At 47.2% G+C, this 23320-nt stretch overlaps 8 protein-coding genes across 9 annotated transcripts; 3 read left to right on the forward strand and 5 right to left on the reverse strand.

Annotated features, from left to right (window-relative positions):
- Positions 1-378: 378 nt before the first annotated feature.
- Positions 379-3569, reverse strand: LOC9641871 (disease resistance protein SUMM2). Its single transcript, XM_024678361.1, has 2 exons — positions 3119-3569; positions 379-3055 (listed from the first exon to the last, which is right to left on the reverse strand). The coding sequence occupies exons 1-2, from the start codon at positions 3391-3393 to the stop codon at positions 484-486; spliced, it is 2847 nt and encodes a 948-aa protein (XP_024534129.1). The 5' UTR covers positions 3394-3569; the 3' UTR covers positions 379-483.
- A 214-nt stretch (positions 3570-3783) lies between these two features.
- Positions 3784-5713, forward strand: LOC9641872 (bifunctional nuclease 1). 2 transcript variants are annotated; one of them, XM_024678224.1, is made up of 10 exons: positions 3784-4232; positions 4325-4495; positions 4571-4623; positions 4686-4742; positions 4804-4869; positions 4931-5002; positions 5052-5170; positions 5224-5315; positions 5384-5436; positions 5506-5713. In XM_024678224.1, exons 1-10 carry the CDS (start codon positions 3914-3916, stop codon positions 5515-5517), a joined length of 1014 nt encoding a protein of 337 aa, XP_024533992.1. In that variant the 5' UTR covers positions 3784-3913; the 3' UTR covers positions 5518-5713. The 2 variants fall into 2 exon arrangements, with proteins under 2 accessions (XP_024533992.1, XP_024533993.1); XM_024678225.1 differs by having other exon boundaries at positions 5509-5687.
- LOC9638253 (ultraviolet-B receptor UVR8) lies at positions 5586-7639 on the reverse strand. The gene is made up of 8 exons (XM_002973406.2): positions 7424-7639; positions 7184-7368; positions 7072-7119; positions 6940-7012; positions 6632-6803; positions 6073-6501; positions 5822-6013; positions 5586-5766 (listed from the first exon to the last, which is right to left on the reverse strand). The coding sequence occupies exons 1-8, from the start codon at positions 7632-7634 to the stop codon at positions 5751-5753; spliced, it is 1326 nt and encodes a 441-aa protein (XP_002973452.2). The 5' UTR covers positions 7635-7639; the 3' UTR covers positions 5586-5750.
- Positions 7640-7846: 207 nt separating this feature from the next.
- On the forward strand, positions 7847-9648 carry LOC9641873 (protein NEN1). The gene is made up of 6 exons (XM_002973207.2): positions 7847-8149; positions 8203-8360; positions 8410-8456; positions 8519-8582; positions 8644-9266; positions 9319-9648. The coding sequence occupies exons 1-6, from the start codon at positions 7855-7857 to the stop codon at positions 9554-9556; spliced, it is 1425 nt and encodes a 474-aa protein (XP_002973253.2). The 5' UTR covers positions 7847-7854; the 3' UTR covers positions 9557-9648.
- On the reverse strand, positions 9597-11386 carry LOC9638254. The gene is made up of 3 exons (XM_002973407.2): positions 10537-11386; positions 9923-10489; positions 9597-9870 (listed from the first exon to the last, which is right to left on the reverse strand). The coding sequence occupies exons 1-3, from the start codon at positions 11371-11373 to the stop codon at positions 9730-9732; spliced, it is 1545 nt and encodes a 514-aa protein (XP_002973453.2). The 5' UTR covers positions 11374-11386; the 3' UTR covers positions 9597-9729.
- LOC112347406 lies at positions 11276-13210 on the reverse strand. Its single transcript, XM_024678170.1, has 4 exons — positions 12273-13210; positions 11616-12140; positions 11438-11545; positions 11276-11390 (listed from the first exon to the last, which is right to left on the reverse strand). Exons 1-3 carry the CDS (start codon positions 13074-13076, stop codon positions 11441-11443), a joined length of 1434 nt encoding a protein of 477 aa, XP_024533938.1. The 5' UTR covers positions 13077-13210; the 3' UTR covers positions 11276-11390; positions 11438-11440.
- A 430-nt stretch (positions 13211-13640) lies between these two features.
- LOC9641874 (lysine histidine transporter-like 8) lies at positions 13641-16371 on the reverse strand. Its single transcript, XM_002973408.2, has 5 exons — positions 15320-16371; positions 14879-15012; positions 14389-14813; positions 14207-14338; positions 13641-14144 (listed from the first exon to the last, which is right to left on the reverse strand). Exons 1-5 carry the CDS (start codon positions 15826-15828, stop codon positions 13662-13664), a joined length of 1683 nt encoding a protein of 560 aa, XP_002973454.2. The 5' UTR covers positions 15829-16371; the 3' UTR covers positions 13641-13661.
- A 2998-nt stretch (positions 16372-19369) lies between these two features.
- Positions 19370-21011, forward strand: LOC9641876 (L-Ala-D/L-amino acid epimerase). The gene is given in 7 exon segments (XM_024678203.1): positions 19370-19851; positions 19922-20032; positions 20082-20301; positions 20355-20417; positions 20420-20687; positions 20737-20798; positions 20851-21011. Coding segments are annotated over 7 exon segments (1107 nt in total). The 5' UTR covers positions 19370-19527; the 3' UTR covers positions 20910-21011.
- Positions 21012-23320: the final 2309 nt, after the last annotated feature.

Consider the following 23320-nt stretch of genomic DNA (forward strand, 5'->3'; position numbering starts at 1 on the left):
GAGAACGGCTAGTTTCGCTGCGCAACGGCTGTTTGTATTTTAGGGGGGATATTCTTTGGACATTCTAGGTAGCATTTATTAATTTATGTTAATTAAAAAATAATTGCAAAAATTAATACTCGTTTAAACGAAATAAGCTATAGAAATTCATAAAAGTTTATTTTAACTTTTTACACTTATGATATTAACATTATTATACATTTTGTGTTATTATAGGAACCTGAAAATCCATTTTCATCCATTCTCAAATTCATGGTCGCCACAAAGTTTTGGTTATTTATTTTTAAAAAAAATCTAATTTATAAAAAGGTTTAATGAATGAGAAAAATACTTTTTAGGTGACTTTAAAGATATCCTAAACCAAAAACAATTTAACATATTTCTAAATTTACAATAATGAACACTCCACTGTTCAGTACAAAACTTGAAGGTTCAGCTGCATGCTTTTCAGAATGTTGGGCATGGCGGCTCCAAAGCTCACTTCTAAGGTCTTGAAGCATGTCCCACGTCAGTATCAAGCGATGAAACACAGGGAAGCAAAGAGATGGATGCCGGGATTTTCTGCCAATTTCCTCTATCTTTTCCTTGTTGGCTGCTTAGAAGTAAGCACTGCACGGTAATGAGCTTGGCTTGGATCGCAAAGAAATCATCCGGCAGCTGCTCGTAAGAGTAGAGGTGTAGCTCTTGGAGGCTACTTGGAAACGAGGTGATGGTGGTGGACACAAGGTTTCTCATGTAGCCCTCGACAGTCAAGAACTTGAGGCTTGGGAGACTCGTCACAAAGAGAGGCAAGTGATCGCGAGCAGTGGCGAAGCTCAAGTGCAGCGTTTTCAAGTTTTCCATGGCGGATGAAGTGATGAAGTTGGGATCCAGCTGCAGCGATTCCGGGAAAGAGTCGAGTTTGAGCTCTTTCAAGTTTGGGAAAGAACCTGGCGGAGCTAGCTGCTGGCACGCAACGCCATCGCAGATAAGGTGGAGTTCTTCGAGACGTTTCAATCGATGGAGACAGGAGAGATTCTTCATCTTATGGTTGTAAAGGTCAAAAACTCGAAGCCCATGACACTTCTCGATCCACGTGAAACCTTCGTCGTGTGTTTGATCTTCTTCCACTCCCGTGATTCGAAAGACTTGCAGATTGAGTGATCCTTTGAACAGGCTGCTCCAGCGAGCTCCTCTACTCGACATGCAAATGATCTCGCATCGCATCAGCTCCTTGAAGCGTCCAGATCCAGCAGAAACTCGCCGAAACTCGATGTTCCTGGACACCAAAAACAATGTCTCGAGATGCTCCAAAGCCGTGAATCCTTCCGAGAGTATGATCAAGCCGCTCGACGAGGACGAGCCTATCATCTCCAAATGCCGCAGATGTGTGGCGCTGGAAATCCCTGTTAAGTCCACCACCTCTGTGTCACTCGCGTGGATTGTCAGCTCCTTCAAGTTTGAGAGCTTGTAGAGCATATCGAAACCAAAGTTCCTGACATTGCTGTCGCATTTCAAGTATTGGAGTGATTCTATCTCCATGATCTCGACTGGAATGTGGTTTATCCACGTGTTTCTAAGATCGAGCATTTCAAGCCTCGTGAGCTTGGAGATCCCTGGTGGAATGGATTCCACCTTTGTTCCCTTCAAGCTTAGTCCCTTAAGTTCCTTGATCCGGTCTATCAAGTCTTCGTCCAAAACGCTAAACCTGTTGTTCCCATCGAGCAAGACCATGTCTCTTACAGATAAGTTTGATGGCAGGCTTCGAACATTCTTGGAGATAAAGGAGACTTTGTTGGCCCTCTCGTCCATGCTTGGTTTCCACTCATGTCCAAAGAAGCATTTCTCTTCGTGCTGCGCTTGAGAATGGAACTTTCCCTTCAGAACTCTAATGCAAAGTTTGCGTAGCATGTCATGAACCGTGATGTATAACGGATTGTCATCTGCATCATTCACCACCTTGATCATCGATCTTCGCTCCAGTTCTTTCGCAATCTCCTTGAAGGAGAGCTGTGAGTTGCTTGCTATCCAACACTTGATCAAGTCTTCGAAATCTATCCTGGCATCTTCTGGAAACGCAGCCACGTAAAGGAAGCACTCTTGCAACTTATCATCGTTGTTTCCCAGCTCGTCGTAGCTAAACTTCAAGCGCTTGAACATGAGCTTCTCAAGATCATCGTCGTTGGACAAGTGCAACTGTCGGTAACGTTCTTTCCAAACTCGGGACCCGTGGTCTCTGTAAACAGCCATGGCACTGCCAACGACTTCAAGAGCTAGAGGTAGGCCCTCACACTTTCGAGCGATTCTCTCCGCCACCTTTTCAACGCGGTGACGATCTTCAAACTTATGCAAGCTTCCTGATCCTGATCGAGGTCCGAATGCAAACTTCCAAAACATCTCCTTGCTTTCACCCTCCGGCAGCAAACGGACCCTGATAACTCTGGCCTGGAGCTTTTTTAGAACATCTTCCTTCCTGGTCGTCACAAGCACCCGAGATGAAGACTTTTGATCCACGAAATCAATGAAGTTCCTTGCAAGATTAGCTTGCCATACATCGTCCAGGATCAGAAGAACTTTTCTCCCACCACAAACCTCCCTTGCAAAGTGTTTCATATCCTCAAGCTTACTACAAGCTTTCACCATGTCAAGCTTGTCACCCCATTCCAGGCCATGAATAACTTGGCTCTTGAGACTATCCTCACAAGCATCCTTGGCCACTGTGAACCACACGATGTTGTCCTGAAAGTACTCCCTGATCCTTGGATCATTGTGGACGCAGCTTGCAAGAGTGGTCTTTCCACATCCACCCATCCCCAAAACTCCCACACACATGTCATGAGAATTATCCGCGAGGAGGATCTTCACCACCTTATCTAGCATCACGCCGCCAAAGATGGTCTCAGGAACCACGCGCCGTACATAAGTTCTCGCAACACCCTTGTCCTGTGGAGAAGTCCGTACGGCATAGCTGGAACTGCGCTTTACCAATTCCAGCTCTCGTTCGTAGCTCTCGATTTGGGAGAGAAGATCATCGTAGAGACGAATGGCTTCGTCGATCGCACCATATCTCTCATACCTTTGCAATTCCATCAATGGTAATTCAATCGCAAAACTAAAGAGCACTTATCTCGACTCTTACCGTACTTTGGGGTTCCAGATGTTCCTCCTGGCGACCAGCAGCTCTTGGGCTTTGTGATTCCAAGCCTTGATGCGATCCAAGCACTCCTCCGCTGCGTCCGAGAACTTGAATCCTGGATTGGTGTGCTTGGGAGCATCAAATGCGTCGATCTTAGCATTGATGTTGGCGGCCCTGTGCTCGAGAACTCCGAGGTTTGCATCCCAAGACCACACCTTTTGAAGAGCATCGATGCCCATTCTCGCTAGTGGAACCGCCACACAGCTCGCAAATTCCATTGTAATAGAGGATTCCAATCCAAGTCAACAAAGACGTGAGCTATTTGACTTTGTTGACTTTGATTGGAGTCCTCCATTGCTGGCCACAGTTCACAGACAAGGATCGATCTCCAATGACATTCAGAGGAAGGATTCATCTCCAATGACATTCAAGGGATTTTTCTGACTCTTTATCTCATTTTTTTTAAAAAATAAAAAAATTATTTCTGCTTTTACAAGGAATAGTACAAACCGTATTTACAATGGTTAGAATGATTGAATACAAGTAATTCTACAGATAAGATAAAAAATATACGTATTACAATGTAATTTGTTACCTTTGGGTGAAAGTAATCTTTTATACATAAAGGAAGATAAGTATAGGGCATAGCCCCGATAGATACTATATGATGATATTTTCTGGCTCTATAGAGATGGATAGGATAATCTAGATAGCGGCATTTTTTGGTAGAAGATCAAGAGAGGAGAGGGCTCGAGAGGCGCCGAGAGGCGAAGATCCAATCCCCTCGCTGGGCGCGCAATGGCCGCCGTGGTGATGGACTGCTCGGCTGCCAGGAAGTCGATCGGCGCGGCAGCGATGCTGGCGGCAGCGGCGGCCGAGCCGGGGTCGAGCGCTGTCTATGGCAGATTGCGCGTCCAGAGAATCCGGAGCTGCTGGCTAGGGTTAAGAGTGGGGAATGCTCGCGGCGGGATCACCTGCCGGCAGCATCGTCAATCGCTGGTGGTTTGTAGCAGTAGCAGCAGCTGGTCTAGCAAGCCCGGCAAGGATGGGGGCGAGGAGGACGAGTTCCAAGAAGCTCCAGCCGAGGATTATTTGCAAGCGCAGGTCGTGGATGCTGGTGAGTGCTTCCCTTTTTCCCCTTTTCCCCCTTTTTCCTCTCATTGTATCGATTGACATGGTTTGATTCCTTCTTTTTTCCTTTCTTTGCAGTGAGTATGCTGCCACTACACGGGCGATTGTTTATGACTCTGTCCAGTGGAAGAGAAGTTGAGGTCAATCACGTCCATCCTTCCAAAGGCAGGCTTTTGTACAGAGCGAGGAATCCAGCCATTTTTCTCAAGGTTCTCAGCGACTCGGACGTCCTGCTCCCAATTATTGTAGGTACGTTGCGCAAAGAAAGAGCTTCTTTTTCCTACTTTGTTCTTCTGGCGGTGCTTTGACACTGGTTTTCCCCAGGCGAAACGGCCGTGACCATGCTCATGAAAGCACTCCATGACGAAGAGAAATCGGTAACGTAAATTGCGAAGTTATGATCCATTTTCATGGTGCTTCGTCTCCATACGTTTCGCAGGCCCGTCCAAACCATTATCAATTGCTGAGACAGATTGTTGGTGCGCTAGACTTCGAGGTGAATGCACATTCGATTCTTGTTTTCTTCTTCTTTTTTTCACACGGTCTTCTTGGACCAGGCAAAAATGGTCAGGATCACTGAGCGAGTCAGGGACACATACTATGCCCGCATTTACTTTGGCCAAGTAAGCATAGCTTTCTTCTCAGGAAAGAGCCCCCAAGCCTGATATCACGCGATGACTACAGGATGGCAAGAAAGCGCTCACTAGCGTAGACGCCAGGCCTTCGGACGCGATCAACTTCGCTGTAAGAAGCAAGGTTTGTGACCATTTCCAGCCCGGTTCTTGCCTGACAAATTCCCAAGCAGATTCCAATCTTCGTGAACAAGTCTATAGTCGAAAGTGATGCCGTGAGGCCAGTCTACTCGACTCCCGTGCCCTGGGACACCACTGGCGAGAGGAGCCGAAAGTCTTCCTATCTTGATAGGTTCGTTCTCGTTTTCTCGCGAAAACGATAAAAAAAAATTTGTTTTTGTGTAGTCCTGATGACGCTCATGATCCAATCGCGGAAGAGATCACTCTAATGAAGGACATGCTCATGGCTGTGGTGGAGGAGCGATATGCGGATGCTGGTAAGTTCTGTCATCTTCTTTTCTCTTTTTTTCTCTCGCTGGTTTATCTTGACACTGCTATTGCACAGCTCGATGCCGGGACCAGCTTAACAAGCTTCGCCTCTCGTGCAAGATGAAACAGGTAAAGCGATAATGCAAAATCGTTTTTTTCTTCTTCTCAGATTGTAATTTCTCGTGGATCTACTTGCAGCAGTCGCTATAGAAGGATAGGATTGAAGGAAACTCGACGACAACATGAACAACGCAATGGCGACTGAAATAGATGAGGGATTGATTCAAGCAGCTGATATTAAAGTAAAGCTAGTGTACATACTGTGCAGTGTGCCGTAAGTTATATATGCCTTTGTAGCTGGGACTACAGCATTTAATCAATCGTGGTAAAAAATCGCTATTGGATATGAACTTCTCGTCCCTGGCTTTGTCAAGTCCATTAAGTTACACCCAGTGATCCCTGTTCAGAGCACACCAAGTTTAAAGAACAACGAAGAACACCAATTTGGAGTTACCGGAATGTTAGACAAAACCGAGCTAACGAGTCACAGCTCATCCTCGATGCAATATCCGCAATGGTCGAGGCGGTGGAAGCTGTAACATAATCGACGAGCTTGAGCTCACAAATCTCTTTCAAGTTGGATGCTTGTGTAAGCACCGCAGAGTGACCACCTCCAGCAGCTAAGCACGTAATCTCTCCAACACACCTGGAAGAACACACCAAAGCTTTTCTCGCTTGGAAGAAAGCTTGCTTGGTAAAACTTACCAGTCGATTGGAGAAGGATACCAGGCATAATAAGCTTTGCCAGAATCTGCCTGTCCATAGCTGTTGTAGCCGCAGCCAAGCAGCCGGCCATTCGCCATCCGGACGAGAGTGTGGAGATCTCCACAAGTTGCTGAGCGAGCACCGGATGGGATCACTAGAACCGGAATCCGCTGGAAGAAAAAGTCGATGTCACTACTGCCGCAGATGCGATCTTGCCGGGGCCCCAGACCAAGTTGTCCTGCGTGACTTCCACCCCACATATATAATCCTCCGGCAGAGGAGATCGCGCAGGAGTGGACTCCACCGGCAGATATCTGGACGACATCCACGCCTTCCAGCGTCACCACTCTTCTCGGAAGAACTTCCTTGTTACCGGATTGCAAACTTCTGTGACCAAGTTGTCCGGAAGATCCCAGTCCCCAGGTGTATCTACAGGAAAGTTGCAAAAACCATTAGCAATAAACGATCGAAAGAAGAAAGAACAGTAAACAAGAGTAAAAAAAAGATCGCTCACTCCCTGACAGTTCCCATCTCTCAATCCGGCAAGAGCACAACTTACACATCGCCATTGTGTGCAATCGCTGCTGTGTGATACTCGCCACACACCACTTGCTTCACTTTGACAGTTTCAACCGGCTCGTTGAGGAACTTAACGAAAGAGGTGACAATTTTTGCTCCTTGGAGCCCCTCGCAGCTGATCCCTCGGCCGAGTTGGCCATGCTCATTGTATCCTGTTCAAGGAAATCCGCAATGCCAAGGCAAGCACAAAAACAAATCTAGAACTGTGTCAATCCCCACTCGCAAATGATAGATAGAACTAAAGAGCAAACCAAGGAAAAAAATGGAAGGAAGGTGGTAGAGAAGTACCCCACGTTTGAAGAACACCGTGCTCTGAAAGAGCTGCGGCGTGTGCTCCTCCACAGGCTACTTGAATGACCACCTGAGATAGCGATGAAATGAAAACTTCCATGAAGAACAAAAAAAAAAGGAGAACTTTACTGTGCTAGATGAGAATGCTCCAGAGAACAATCGAGGCGAATTTGATCCCTGGCAAAAGAAAAAGAGAGGAAGAACCAATGAGCAAAAGAATGCGAAAGAACAAAAGAGTTACCTGGTTTTGTCCCCAAATCCACATCCTGCCACGACAAGTTCCATCTCTAGAATCAGCGATGGCGGCAGTGCAATTGGCTCCACAAGCAACCGACTTGACAGCCTCGTCTCGCAATCCATAGACTCTCTTCGGCCGATCGGAGTTTGTCTCAGATCCATCGCCGAGTTGCCCGAATTGATTGGATCCTACGCTAGTTCATCCCGGTTCTAAGGATGGAACGAAAGAAAGAAAGAAACTCACCCCAGGTAAAGAGGGATCCATCCGAGGCGATGGCGGCAGTGTGCTCGAGGCCGCAAGAAATGGCGATGAGTCGAAGCGACGATGGATGGATCGCGACTCTGATGGGATGCGGCACCGCGTTGTGGATTGCCGATTCTTGCCCTGCCTGGCCGCATTGATTGTAGCCCCACGCATAGAGAACGCTCCTCGCGGGCACTGGCTGCTCCTCCATCTCGTCTATAACCTAGAACAGTTTAAATTAAAGGTCAAGGAAAGTTACTTTTAAAAATACCTTAGTTTACTTATTTACCATTTATAGCGTGCTTACGTGTCATTATTGCGTGGCACTTCATAGTGACTTAGTCCCACGTCATAGTGACACGTAATCAAGCCATAAGGAGAATATTCGAGGTTTGTGACAGGATCAACCATTTAGCTTTTAAGTTGGAGCTATGGCGGCGATAGAGGAAGAAGGCGCCAGGGCGGCGATGGAGATCGTCTTCTACGATGTTGAGACGACGGTGCCGGAGGTGAAGGGGCAGGGTTATGATATCCTCGAGTTTGGCGCTGTGGTGGTGTCGGCCAGGGGACTGGGGGAGCTCGATTCCTTCACCACGCTCGTCCGCCCCTCATCCCTAGCCCTGGTCAGTCCCAGGAGCGTCTCCTGCAATGGGATCGTCCAGGACAGCCTCGTCGGAGCTCCATCGTTCCTGGAGATCGCCGATCGCGTCCATGCTCTGCTTCACGGTGAGTTTCTTGATGGATATTTTGGTGATTTTCTTGGCCGATTGATCGATCAGGGCGCGTGTGGGCGGGGCATAACATCTTGCGCTTTGACAATCTCCGGATCAAGGAGGCTTTCGCGAGCATTGGAAGGGCTGGGCCGGAAGCCGCTGGCCACATTGATACATTTCCATTGCTGCGAAAAAGCTTTGGCCAGAGAGCTGGAAATCTCAAGGTATGTTTTGCTTTGCTTTTCTTCTCCATCGATTCCAGGCTTCCTTTAGATGGCAACTCTAGCATCTTATTTCGGGCTTGGCAAGCAAGAACACAGGTAGAGCGATCCACTCCCATCTCTCTTTTTTATTTGTTTCTAACTTTCTCTTTCTCGTCCAGGAGTCTCGCGGACGTCCGTATGAACATCGAGGTTCTAAAGCTGTGTGCTACCGTACTCTTCCTGGTAAGGTCACCATTCTTGCAAGTTCTAAGCTCTCATGGTGTTTTCTTCTCGATTAATCTAGGAATCCAACTTCCCCGACATCTTCCCAATGGAGAGCATCGTCTCTCCAAATCAAAACTCGCCTTTTCTCGTCCCCGAGAGGCGCCAGAGCGCCAGGCTCTCGAGCTTGCGAGGAGACGCCTTTAATTTCAACTTGCTGGCCGTGTCACTGGAGGAGGCGATCAAACACGACGATGCGAATGGACACAAGCTTGAATCGAGAGAAGAAACCACCATGATATCTGCAACAACAACAAGAACAATCGAGCAAGCTACAGAACAAGAGAGAGTTTCCGAGGATTTAAGGAACGACAAGTTCTTACGTCCAGACGAGATCTTCCTGGACTTTTTAGACGCCACGCACAATCCCGATGGGAAGTGGATCACTCTCCAGCACGCATCGCAGCAGCTCTGCATTCGCGAGACAAACGCCCGGGTCAAGTTCAGTGTGAGCGACAGATTTGCTTACAGCAGCGATGGCAAGCCAACTTTCAGCATCGTCATCGTCCCGACGCCAAAGCTGCTAGCAATCGCCAAGGAATGCGAGGTTCTCGTGAAGAAGGTGTCCACTTCCATGGGGATCGCTGCTGTGTGGCAGCCGGTGCTGGTTGCCAACGGAACTGGAGACGAAGCACTGCGCATCAAGTAAGAAAATTATTCCATCGTTCTAACTTTGAGATCAATCACACCTTTGCAGGATTGGAACCAGTGGAGATGGCGAGAGTGCGTCCTACACAACGAAGCTGTTCAAGAAGAAGCAAGAAGATGGAAGCTTAGAACGATTGAATCTACCAAGTGTAGATCCCAAAACTTTCCAAGAATCAGTACCTGCTGGCTGTGGCGTGGACGTCGAGCTTCGTTGCGATGGCTATGCTTTCCAGGGAGGTAAAGTTGGTCTTCGATTCTTGGCTGAGCAGCTCTTCATACTCTGCTGAAACTTTCGTCAAAAACTTCGGGAGATACTAATTCTCCGTGTACAAAAATCTTCGCTGTCCATAAAAGAAAAAAGACAATTGTTACAAGCAAAGGAGCCACTTTGTTTTACAAAATGTGTCTCCAGCCTCCTAAAACTTCCTAAAACTTTCTCACATACCGGTTCCTCCAAAATCTACATCCTCTTTTCGACAAAACTTTGGTGCTGGCTATTCCTCCGGTTGACAACAGTTTCACCTGGCTCGCATGGCAAGATAGTGATGCTCAGCACTTGATTCACTACCTCGCCAAAGCGGCAGCACTGCCTTCTCGGGACCTGTCGAGGAGATCTTAGAGAACTCTAGAAAGAAAGAGGCCGGGAGATTTACCTTGAACCAATTGTTGCTCAATGGCCTGGTGACGACTCGGATGGTGTCAAAGTCGGGAGCTTTCGAGTGGCCCATCCCAGGTAGCAGTAGCCTCGACCAGCAGTAGTTCTTACATTCCTTGGCAGATGGACTGTAGAGCTTGTACTCACTCACAACTCCGCCGTCTTCACTGCTCATGGTGTTATTGAGGAAGAAGAGGAACGGTGGCGACGGTAGCTTAACTTTGCGAGTGTCCAGATCGAACTCGGTTGGACCGTTCCTCGAGTTCCAGGCCTTGAATGTAATCTCTGCCTTCTCTAGTACCCTGGGATAAACTAGCTGATCAAATACCTGGACAACGTAGCCAGTCGAGATTGAAAACGTGAAGCCTTTGTCCTTGTTATAGCCAATCGTCTGCTGCAAGAAGTTGGACGAGTCCGCTGTCATTGCCTTGATCAGCAGCTGCAAGCTCTCGAGGCGGGAGAGCTCGGGAAACACTGGATCCATTGCTTCAATGTGATGCATGGACACAAAAGGTGTTATAGGATGAGCACTCAGCAATCCCAGCGGGTTTCCACGTATATCCATCTGCAAAGGACGAGATTAAAAAGACAAGAAAAAGAAACTTTTTGTACCTGATGGAAACCCGAGTGTTTCGTGAGTGGGACACCGAGCTCCAAAATGCAAGCGTACAGCCGGTCGTCACTCCCAGTGAGCTGCGGATAGTGCTCCAAGCATCTATCCTGCGATCGTGCCAAAGCCTTCGCGAGTGGATAGCTGATGGCAATGCCCCCACCTCCAAACGCCATCTGGTGGCTAAACGCAACGTTCTGGTTATGGCTCTCGGACACACTGCCGATGTAGAACATCTGGGACGAGTCGAAAGTCCCGAGAACACGAACCAGGTTGTCCACCGAGAAGACGGTATCGTCGTCGCAGAGAACCAGCCACTCCACACCCGTCAAGTTCATCCGGACGGTCTCGAGAACTATCCTGGCGATTCGGATTCCTGCTGGCGAGCCGTCCACATTGGTGTACCGGAACCTCGAGGTGTCCTCGGAGATCCGGATAGGCGGGAGGCCAGTGTCCCACAAGTTTGGCTCCACTGGATCGTCGTGCCACACGAATCCACGCATTTGTAGCGGCCGCCACCACTGCCTCACCAGCTCCTTCCGGTCGATCCACAAGCTCGCGGAGCCTGCTATGCCAAAGACGATCTGATCCACTGCCAAGGTACTACCGCTGCCGCTACCGCTGCTGCCGCTGCTGCTGCTCTCGTCCTGCTCGATCCCGGGCAGATCGATCGGATCAAAGTCCCGGGGGAAGGTTGGAGCCCGCGAGGAATTGGCGACGAGCCCGACCCAGGCGCAGGTAAGAAGAGAGAGTGAGAACGCTGTCACGAGCAGCGTCCGGTAGTCTCTTCGATTGAGATTGAGGAAGAGCGCGATCCTCCTGCTCAGACCTAGCATCATCCCTTTGCGACGCTACCCTAAAACCCTACGTCAAAGGAGGAAATGGAGAAAGATCATGGAGTACCTCCTAGAAAGGGACGATGCTCTCGCCCGGGCGACAGTTCGTCATGTTCACTTTCACGGTTTCTCCATCGTCCCAGTCTCCGATCTGGCAGCATTGCCTGCGCGGCGCCTGGAAAGGAAGAATAGAGCAGGGAATGATAGATCCAAGATCCAAGAAAGAGAGATCCTATTCTCCAGACCTTGTACCAATCGGAATGGAGTGGCTGGGCCACGACGCGGATCATCCCTGGCAGCTTGGCTTGCGACCAGCACATCATCTTGCTCGATGTGTAGCGCTGGTAGTAGCTCTCGATCCGGCCCTCTGGATCCCTCTCCTGGGCGTCGGCGAAGAACAAGAACGGCTGCTTGCAGATCCAGAAGGAGTTCCTGGAATCCAGATCGAATTCGCGGCTGTGACGCTTGTGATTCCACGCGCTAAACGTAATCTCCGCCTTCTGGAGCACCTTGGGGAAGACGATCTCCGGGAACACCTGGACGACATAGCCGGAGGAGATCGAGAACGTGAGCCGGCGCTGCCGATCGTAGCAAATCGCCTGCTGCAAGAACCCCGGGCCGTGGAGATGCATCGATCGCGCCAGCGCCCGCGCGCCCTGGAGCGCATCCACATTGGGGAAGAGATCCACGAACTCGAGGTGATGGATCGACACGAACGGCGCCACGGGATGCGCGGCCAGCAGCCCCATCGCATTGCCGCGGACATCGCACTGCAAGAAAAGAGGAATCGATCGATCAGCAGCGCCATCGATCGCTCCCTAGCTAGCCAGCTCCAAGAAACCAAAATATTTCGACAGGAGAAACCCTAGGAGAGAGAGTTCTAGGAGTTCTATCTCTCTTACCTGGTGGAATCCAATCTCGCGAGTGAGCGGCACGCCCAGCTCCGCGATGCAAGCCCGCAATCGATCGTCGCTGCCGATGAGCTGAGGGTAGTGCTGGAGGCACTCGTCCTGGATCCCGGCGATGGCCTCCGCGAGGGGGTAGCTAATGGCGAATCCCGCGCCGCCAAAGGCCATGTCGTAGCTAAACGCGACGTTCTGGGCGTGGCTCTCCGAGGTAGCGCCGATGTAGACGAGCTGCGATGGATCATACTTGGCAAGAACTCTCACGAGATTCTCCACCGAGAAAACCGTGTCATCGTCGCAGAAGACGAACCACTTGATCGATCCGGGCAGCCCTAGCTGGAACGTCTCGAGCACGATCCGAGCGATCCGGACGCCATTTGGGTGCCCGAGAGCTCCGCCCCGGATTGGATCTCGGAGCCTCTCCAGCGTGTTCTCCGATACGCGAATCTCCGGGAGCCCATCGATCGCCTCGCCCTCTCGATCCGGCTCGCGCTCCAGCCACACGAAGCCACGCATCGCATCCGGGCGCCACCATAGCCGGACGAACTCCCTGCGCCGCGGCCACAGCCCCGACGATCCGGCGATGCCGAAGACGATGCTCTGGAGCTCGGAATCGACCGTGCTGTTTTTGGGGCGGTGGACGATCCGGCGCTGCTCGATCACGCTGGGATGGGATTTGCGCTCCGCGACGCTGCCGATGGAGAGGACAAAGGCGATCCACGCGCAGCTGGCGATGAGCAAGAGGGCGGCAATCGTCACCGGACGAGACCCCAGATTCCTCCTTACCATCGCCGTGAGCATGGTGGCTGCTAGAAACAAATCTCCTCCTCCTCCTCCTCACTCCCATCCGCCATAGCCAGGCCACGATGGAAGAGTCAATCAAAATGTTGCTACCATACTAAAGACTACCTAGTCCTTTTTCCCTGCTAGGTCTAAAAGCAAGAATAGCCATTAGGGTTTAAGGGGTTTATCACATTTTCGCTAGAGATCACGTAAGATTTTGGAGGAATCTCTTAGAATCTCTATCTTGGAGGAATGTCTGAAGAAAAAACCAATTTTTTCTTCTCATGGATTGAAGGAATTAAGCGTCCAAGCATCGAAAGATCACGAGTTCTATCTTCCTTGGAGGAATCTCTATGATCGCATTCTATCTTTCCTGCGATCTTGGAGGAATCTCCATGACTTGAAAAGCAAATTTTTTTCTCATTCTCTTCTCATGGATTGAAGAAGTTATGCGTGAGACCACTGTCCACTTCGCTCCAGATCCCTCCAGCGTGAATGTGATGCTAGAGATCACGAGTGTGATCGCATTCTATCTAGAATCTCTATTCCTGCTACCTTGGAGGAATCTCTGCGACTCTGGGCGAGAAACAAACCAATTTTTTCTTATGGATTGAAGAAGTTAAGCGTGAGACCACTGTCGACTATACTCCAGATCCCTCCAGCCGTGAAGGTGATGCTAAAAACAATGCCCAGGATCCCCAGCGTCCAGTTGAGATACCAGGTGAAGCTGAACCTCGGTGGCTTCTTGATCTTGAGCCACATGAAGCACGGGTAGCAGAACGTCACGGGGACGCTCGTCAGTCCGCCTAGCAGCCCCGCGAAGCTGGAGATGAAAGGCAGCGCCACTCCGACGAAGAACGCGAAGAAGGTGAAGAAGAGGCGGAAGGCAACGCGAGCGAGGAGAGGCGTTGGCTTGTTCTTCCTGGCCGTGAAACTCTGCTCGAACGCGTCGAACATCGGCATGGAGTAGATCTGGAAGCTGCTGATCGAGTTGAGGACGACGAACAAGAAGGTGATGGCCATCCACGGGCTTGGGATGTCTGGATGGAGCGCGTACATGGAGAAGAGAATTCCACTGGGAAGCATCTGGACGAAGAAAACCACGTAAAAATCAGTTTTTTTCGTGTTCGAGAGTTTTTGAAGCTCACCATTCGTCCGTAAGCCCAGTATCCGGCGATGGCGATCGGGAAGTAGCAAGCAGCGACTATCGCAAACGCAACTTTGGCTCCTCTCCACATTGGAGACTTAGCCGGGTGTTTCAAAGAGGATGGCATCGTTCCCTGTGATTAGAGCAAAAGCTAAGAAAAACGCGATTTTTCCTATGAAGTACCTGGATCTCGAGCACTAGATTGTGTCCGCGAAATGCAAACGCGATGATCCCGAGAGCATTGAGAACCGAGAAGATGTTCCCGGCGGTGTGATCCGGCTTGACGATATCATACGTTATTCCCGGTGGTCTCGGCCTGCTGATGGATAGCGTCCAGACCAAGGTGGTGTAAGCCACGGCCATGACGGCTCCAACCAGAGAAACTCCAGCGATGGAGTTGAGGTTTGGAAGCTGCGCGAGGATAGCACACAAGATCGTGAAGACGAGGTACCACTCCACGGTTGTGAGTGATCCTCCGTGGCAATCCCGGCACACGGTTCTGTAAAAGAGCTCCAGAGTTCCACCGCCGATGATGATGAGCCCGGTTGCGGTTCCTCCCGAGAGATTTACGACCGGGAAGATTGCTAGCCACGCTCCAAGCTTTGGTCCTGAAAGAAAAAGCATGGAGATACTTTTTCGTGAGCAAAGTTCTAGAGTTAGTTTCAAAGTTTACCAAAAGCTTCTTGAGCGAGCTCGACGTATCGACTGTGGCGTTTGCCAGGGACAGCTTCGTGTAGCTGGATGAGGATCCAGAGTGTGTAGAGCTGCCAAATAAAAGCTGCCACCAGAGCCAAAACTCCCCAAGTCCTGTACCAAAAAGGAAAAGAAGAACTTTGTCAAAAGTTGATCGAGAAAAGCTAGCTATGGAAGACAAATCCACCAAGAAACCTGACAAGAATCTCTTCAAAATTCATACAAATCAAAGCTAGATCGCACCATTAGTCAAGCAAAAACTTGGATTTGGATAGTAGAACGAGGAAGTTGTGAAAGAAGAGATGATATCGATCCAAAAGATAAGCAAAGAAAATCTCAACAGTCCGTCACAAACCACGCAAGCACGAAGAGAGATGAAAGCTCGCTAGAACAAACTAGAAACCATAGAAGAAGATCTTACCAGCCAAGGAACGTAAGAGCCACCGGGAGCAAGAGCGCTTGGAATCCAATGCTCGCGTTGAGATTGTGGAACGCCGAGTAGTAAGCATTCCCATTGCGCGAGGCCGTGATGGGGAGCCACGCTTCCTGGGGATTGAGCTTGGTGATATGCCCGATATCCTCGAGATAAGCTCTCATATTCGTGAGAGCCTTCCTCATGGGCGTTCCAATCGGCGAGAAGAGCACCTTGGGCGATCGCAGGAGGCGCGAGGATGGATTGGGTTGCTGGCGAGCCGGGGATCCAAGATTCGATGGCGGGCGAGTGCTGGATGGAGTGGGAGTGTAAGTCCCATTCCCCTGCGGCGTGAGCATCCCGGACGATGGTGTGTGGCCTTGGAATGGAGGAGCGATCGATGCCCAGTGGCTGCCGGTGGGCGTCAGCGGCGGCGTGGATGCATTGGGCGTCGCTGGGATTGACACCACTTCCCTCTCGATCACCTCGTGGACGAGGAGATTGGAGCGATCCTCCATAGCTCAAACCAGTTGGATCTTCCAATCAGATAGATGGGTGCTCCAATTGATCTGCTCGCTATCGATCGGCGCTGCCCATCTGGTGGATCTGGGTGATCGACGAAGAAGAGGAGGAGGAATTTCAAGTGGAAATCGCGGCCCCCGCCAACTGTGCCAACCAGAAGTCCGCGCACAATGCGATTGACAAAAGGGGATGATGGGCAACGACGAAGACTCGCGGTGGCCATGTTGACAAAAGATCAATCTCTGACAGGAAAAAATCTACATCTACTTTGCGACTATCCGTGCCAAGAGCGCAAATCGATCGGACCAGCTGGCCAGTCCATTTCACCCAGCTTGACTGACTATTTCTTTAAACCCTAGAATCCAGGAGGGAAGAACCCTAATTCCCCCTCCTTTTTTCTTTCGCTGGCGGTGATGTGAAATGTGATTGATGCTGCTGCTAGGATCTCTCCCGAGCGATGCTTTGCCCTAAAGATGGTAGAGCGACCTTGTGAGGATTTAGGTGCGGCACAGCGATGATTCAAGCTCCTTACTCAGCTGAGCCAGAGACAGAACCCTAAAATTATTTTAGGCGGTCTTTTCGCCACCCGAATCCCTAACCCTAGTTTCAGTTCAATGGGAGAGTTAGACGCAGCGCTCCAGGAAGCCGTGGCGGACTACGACCGTGGCGACAAGGGGCCATTTCTTGTGGCCCAAGAGGTACCTTGGCAAACGTATGATGAATGGATGTGTTGCCTCGAGTGTTGCTGGCGGCTAGGATACAAGGCCGGCGATGTGTGGATGTACGGGGATCCTTCCCTCGTGCACCGGACAATCTCAAACTGGTTCAACGCTACGATCATCACCCAGATCCAGCTGATGCCCGAGGTTGAGTGCGCGATCGACGTGATCTCCGCCGCCGGGGCTTCCCGGCTAGAGACAGTTCAGGGCGACAAGGAGCCTGACCTCTGCTATTTCTCCGCGTCAAGGCTCGAGCCAGTGCGAGCCGTGATCGAGGTGGCGTACAGGAACGAGGGGCTGGAGGCGCTCAAGAGCTCGGTGGATATGTGGGAAGCCAGTGGCTCGCGGCTGGCGATTGGTGTCAAAATCACCCGGGAGCTCGATCTCACATTTGTAGCCAAAGAGCGCGGCGCAGCGGCGCTGACGGAGATAAAGTTTGGGCCTGAGTTCTTGGACGAGAGTAACAAGGAAGCGTTTGTAATGGAATTTCCGTTGTCGTGCTTTACTGGGGATGTGGAGGGCGATCACCGCATCAGGTTTGATCTCTTTGGGCTGCAACAGTATGTTATTAAGATGATTGAGTGGGAAAGACTAGCAAAGGAAATGGAGATGCCTGTAAAGAAAGAGTGAAACGCTAATTTAATTTAGTTCTTCCTCTTGGCTCGTTTTTTCAAAAAACTACCCTCTCTCAATCGAAGATATCGTCTTCCACCTTGTATATATCGTCTTGAAGAAATGCCTCCATGTTCCAGCGATTGTTCTAAAGAATTTTCCACTGATCGCTCAACAAGGACCTGCACTTCCATGGACGAGTTGAGGTTCTCAGACGAGAACAGGCAGACCAGGGCATGACTTATCAATCAAGAAAGAAACGACGTACCTGATTGCGCTCTCCCAACATGGTTCTACTTTGTCAAGTTGACTTGGATTGGCATACCAGCCTACATTTCATGGGCGTATAAAATACATCAGCTATCATCTTATGCCTACACCAATTGGATCCGTAATGTATTTGGCAAGTCAGAGCTGTTGCATGGAATCAGCGCAATTACCCACCTGAAATTTCCCACCTTCATCATGGCGGGCCTGAAATGCATGGATGTCTTTTGCGCCAGGCTCATCCCGGTCATGGACGCCACACGAGCGATCCTCTGTCACGGCAAGATCATTCCCCTGGAAAAGCCTCCTTCACGGTCTTTGTACTTAGAGTGAATTGTTATCTTTCTTTGTACTTAGAGTGATGTTGATGGACTTATGTCTTACCGGTTTCCCAACTGGGAGAGGCTCTAAGGACACTGTCCTTAGCAAAGCCGGCCCCAACTGTGCTTGCCACCTTGGAAGCTCCCACAACTTCTGTTCCTATCAGAAACTCCAACTCCAGTTCCAACGTACATGATGAGTATGGTGTTAAGAAGGAAGCTCTCGATGGTTTGCCGATGAAGGCCGAGGATGTCTAAGGGGACAAGAGATCATGTCCAGTTTGGGGCTTGTGACATCTCAGTGTTCAGACCTGATCTCGACAACACTTATGAGCATTCGCCACCATGGCTCATATGGCAGGGCGACATTGCAGTGATGCGAATTCTTACGCTATGATGCTCCATAAGTGATGCTGCAGGTGAAGTGGGTGCACAAGATTGTGGTCAAGGGAGGATGATACTTTTGTGACAGATTTCTTGCTTGATCTGTGGTGGCGTGCAAGAGGTGGCGGAGGTGTTTGAGAAGCTGCCACATCAGTTGTATGAACACGATAGAAACCTTTAAGGTTCAAGCTAGTTGGCTGGGGCTCTCGGGCTGTGGCAACAATCCATTTCACTGATAGGATTGAGTGGCATAAACCTAGGCCAATGACGAGTAGAAGTTGAAGATGTAAACCATCAAACTAATCCAACCTTGTTTCCTCTGAGAGAGATGGCAAAAGAGATTACAGTTTAGTGAGAGTATTAAGAATATTTAAGTACAATACACCTACTAGAACATAGCAGCATGTTCAGCCGCGGCTGCAAGGCTGATCTCAGAGATACCAGGAGCAGTCAACTGATTTCTCACCTCGGGTACCTCGAACAACTCATTCCAGTCCAGCTTAAGCACACCTTCTGGATCAAGATTGTCCACAGGTCCCCCCCTCGCCTTCACCCAAACGCGAAGAGCCGGAGCACACCCTTTGCGCACTTGAATTGCAAGGGCAATCCTGGCACCGGAATTCTCAGCTGCTGTAACCGCATCAAGATCGGCCACCACCTCGGCAATGTCTTCGTTCTGGTAAACAACCTGGGCAACCAAAACCACCCGAGCAGCGATGATACTTTGACCTGGGGATCTCTCCACCACAAGAACATCAACCTGCTGCAATCGATCCTTGTACTCCACCAGCCCCCCTGGGCAAACGTCAACCAAGCGATTCCCTAGGGTCTGGACGCCGAGGCCCTCCAGCTGCATCCCTAGTTTCGTGAACCAGTACGTGCGCACGGCCTCATGGGGCAGGGAGTGATCATGTTGCAGGAAAAGACTCCCGCTATCCTTGAGGTACAGCATATTCAGCTTGTGCGCTCTCGTTTCCAGGTGGAGACGCCGGAATTCTTCGGGATTGATGATCATTGGCACAGCGACGGGTCCCTTGTTCTTTTCGAATTCCCCCTCCATCGCATCGCACATTCCAAACAGAGAATCGGCCAGCCCCTGTGACGGCCTCATTAAACCCTGTCCGCTTGAAAGCTTCTAGGTCATGTTGGAAAAGAAGTTAAAATGCCAGAGGAAGAACCCTAAAATTCATTTAGGCGGGAATTTTGTTTTTTTTTTTTCCAACAGTGTTCTTATGCCTAGGTTTTCTAGGTCGATCGCGTCGCCGGCGATGGATTTCGGCAGCGCCGCTTGTATTCCAGACGCTCTTCCAGCCGCCGGTTCCAGATCCGCGGGGAGCTTCGCAAGGAACTGGAAGATTTCTTGCTCGAGGCGAGGATCGCGATCAGCACGGTAATGTCGCATGGCGGAAGGCGCTGGAATCGGTCCGGCCGCGGATCGCGCAGGCGCGGGCACGGCCGCTTGATGTGCTGCTTCACGATCGCTACCACCAAGCTCGAGGCTGTGGCGAATGTGGCCGTCCGGGTGGAGCTCGCGGATGGGAGCGTTGGATGGGGCGAAGCTCCGACTCTCTTTCCGGTCACTGCGGAGGATCAGACTGTAGCTCTGGACCAGGCTGGGCGATGCTGCCGGATGCTCGAGCAGCTTGAGCCAGGATTGAGCTGCATGGAAATCCTTTCCAGCGTTGGAAATCTTCTTCCAGGCCACGACTATGCTTCCGTAAAGTATTGCTTCTCATATTTTTCTTTTCTTCTCTTCAAGCTTCTCACATTTTCTTTCTCTACGGCAGGCTCGAGCAGGGATTGAGATGGCTGTGATCGATGCCGCAGCTCGTAGCGTTGGAATTCCACTCTGGAAATTTTTTGGTGGAGCATCCAACTTTGTCACGACGGATATCACGGTATTTGGGTTGAGTAAGTGCTTGAGCTGGTTCTTTCTCTTATTTGTAGATTCCAATATGTGAGCCGGATAATGCTGCTCGCCTCGCCATGGAATATGCTCAAAGAGGCTTCCGGACGGTGAAAACCAAAGTTGGAGGCAGAGATTTGTCGTCCGACATTGCCATGCTCCATGCGATTCGAAGTAGCCACCCAACTTGCAATCTCATTCTTGATGCATACGAAGGCTACACGTCGCATGAAGCCCTACGAGTTCTACAGGAGCTCCAAGGTGACCAAATCTTTTCTAGTCTCCAAACTTTAACCATGTTTCTCTTCATGTAGAACAGGGGATCACTCCTATTCTCTTCGAGCAGCCAGTGGCACGCGCAGACTGGGATGGTTTGCGCTCGTCAGCAAAAAGGCGAGAGAACTCTATGGGGTTCCCGTTGCTGCCGATGAAAGCTGCCGGAGTTTGGACGACGCCCAGCGCATTGCCGACGAGGAGCTTGCTCCAGTGATAAACGTGAAGCTCGCGAAGCTCGGCGTCCTTGGAGCTCTCGAGGTCATCTCTCTGGCTCGTGAGAACAAGATAGAGTTGATGATTGGAGGCATGGTGGAGACCCGATTAGGGATGGGCTTTGCTGCTCATCTTGCTGCCGGATTTGGCTTCTTCAGGTACGCATAACACTTGAGAATCCTCCTTCCTACGAGTGATTGTTTGTAGATACATCGACTTGGACACTCCCTTGTTACTTGCCGAGGATCCAATCGAAGGTGGTTATCAAGGTGTGTTTGATGCCTGTATCGTTCTCTAACTTCCTTTTTCTCTTTTTATCAGTGCACTCGAAGAAGTACATTATGACCAATGCTCCTGGACAAGGAATCAACTTAAAATGATCATTCTGCTTGGTTTAGCTTTTTTGCAAAACCAAGTTAATTAACCTAGATTGGCATTATAATGAAATATACCAAAACATATATAATATTAAATAAAAAATTTATATTGTTTTGAATCTTCTAATCCTTTATAAATTTACAATATGTTACTTTAAAAGCATTTATACTTATATAAGGACTTATATATTATGTACAAAGATTATAGCACTAAAATATTCAAATAAAAATTAGTAGGAAAAATGATAGAAATAAAAACAATTAGTGACATAATAACATATTAGTTTTTATTATACTTTAGTTTTAGATGAAAATTCATATTTACTTTACTGTTAAATTATTCAGCACTTTAGAAATCAAATTTATGGAATTATTTATTTTTAAAAAAATATTAACATTATTAAGATTTTATTAAATGAGATTAAAACCACTAAATTTTAGTTTGAAAATAAATTAAATATTATTAAATAAACTTTATATACATAATTTAGATTTAAAGTTAATGTTTTAAAGATTTTAAATGTCTGAAAGAAAGATAAAACTAAAATTTATTATGATTTTAAAATTTTATTATTATATTAATATAAAAATTTTATTCTTTTGAAAAATAGTTAATCTGGAAAAAAACCATCAATATCAAATTTTTATTTTAATTTTTCAGATGAACAAAGCAGAAATTAAACACTTCTTTTGAGAAATATAAGTTTATGAAATTTAATCATAAACAGTTTTACTACATCTATAAACTTTGTAACAAAATATATATACAATGTTTATTCAATGTATCTATTAAAATTTCAATAATATAATATATTTTATTTTAAATTGTTTTATTTTGATTACAATTATAAAACTAACTAAAAGTTTTATTTGTATGTGAATATGAAATAACTATACAAATGGTAAAAAATAATATAGAAGATATAATAATCTTACTTTAAAAAATATATATATTAAATATGGAAAAATATAAAAGTTGATTCGAGTTAGCTGTAATCTTCTTGTGTGGCTGAGATGTGGAGAAGTCATGGAGTTATTGGATGTTGATGGACGCTTTGTTCGAGACAAGATAGTGAGAGCTTTCGGGTTTGATATCGAAAATAAAACGTTTGCTTCTTTTTGATTTTCCAATCTCATCATCGTGCTGACATACACTTTCCAGAATCACTAGATATGATGATGTTCTAAAGTAAGTTTTAAGGGGTATAAAGAATTTACTAAAAACTATAGTGATACAATAATTTTTTTTTAATAAAACTAATAAATGAAACTCCATAAAAAGTATAGCATAATTGCGTTTCCCCTCACAATTAAAAAGTATAGTTGTACTATAAGTTGAAAACATTACATATATAGAGATGTTTTTTTATACTGTATAATAATATTATAAGCTTTTAAAATATATACATAGCTCACATTCTTTTACTTATACAAAAAATTTCTAAGTAGCTCTAGCATATATTTAAATATTTTAAAAGTTTTCTTAAAACAGTAAAAGAAAGATTAGTTAAAGAAAGCTAAGAAGTAAACACAATACATAATTATATATACATATATAAAGTTTATAACTATATGTATGTAATACTATATACTAAATATGTTTATCAAATTGAGATTAAATTTAGTCTAGCAATTTCTGTAAATGAAAAAGGGTATTTACCCCAATGAATATATCCTATATTAGTGGAGGTAAAAGGCATTATGAAGAGCATAATTTTATTACCTTTATTATTTCTGAACATTTTTTTTATTTGTTCCTTTTTTATTTTATTTAAATCTATTGTAATTGTTTATATGAAATCTATTTTTCCTTTATTTATATTTCCATACCATCATCCATCAAGAACTATATCTTATAAATACTACTTTATTATCCTCATTCTGCAATGTTTTTTCTTGTTTTTGTATCTTCTTTAGATTTAACTTTTGGAGTTATGATTGTTGAGTGTGATTATATATTCATACTACTTTAATGCTTAGTGTGTTTCCATCTTTAGCTTCCATAAGATATAATTACATGGTCTTTTGTTTTTAAGTCTTTTGCTGTTGTAAAATGTGATTTTAATATTGATTTAAGTGTATTTGAGGAATCTGCTTTAGAAATAATTATTAAGACAAGTTAAAGATTTCATATAGTGATTTATTATATATCTTTCCATGCCTTTTCAAATTTCTTGGTTCAAGCCACCTTCTTGTGTTTATAAATATTTCTTCATCTACAATATTTTATTTTCTTGAGATATTAATTTCTTTTGACTTTGACAATTTTACTTTTTAGTTTGATATTGAATTTAGTGTTTCCCATTTTCCTCTAAATGATCTGTATTATAGAGTGTTTTTATTTTGTCTTGTTAGTGAAGTATTTAATTAATTATAACATTGAGGATTCCCTTGTTCTAAAGAACTCTTTTGTT

Source organism: Selaginella moellendorffii, unplaced genomic scaffold, assembly GCF_000143415.4.
Source record: "Selaginella moellendorffii unplaced genomic scaffold, v1.0 SELMOscaffold_21, whole genome shotgun sequence".
NCBI classification, from domain to species: Eukaryota; Viridiplantae; Streptophyta; class Lycopodiopsida; order Selaginellales; family Selaginellaceae; genus Selaginella; species Selaginella moellendorffii.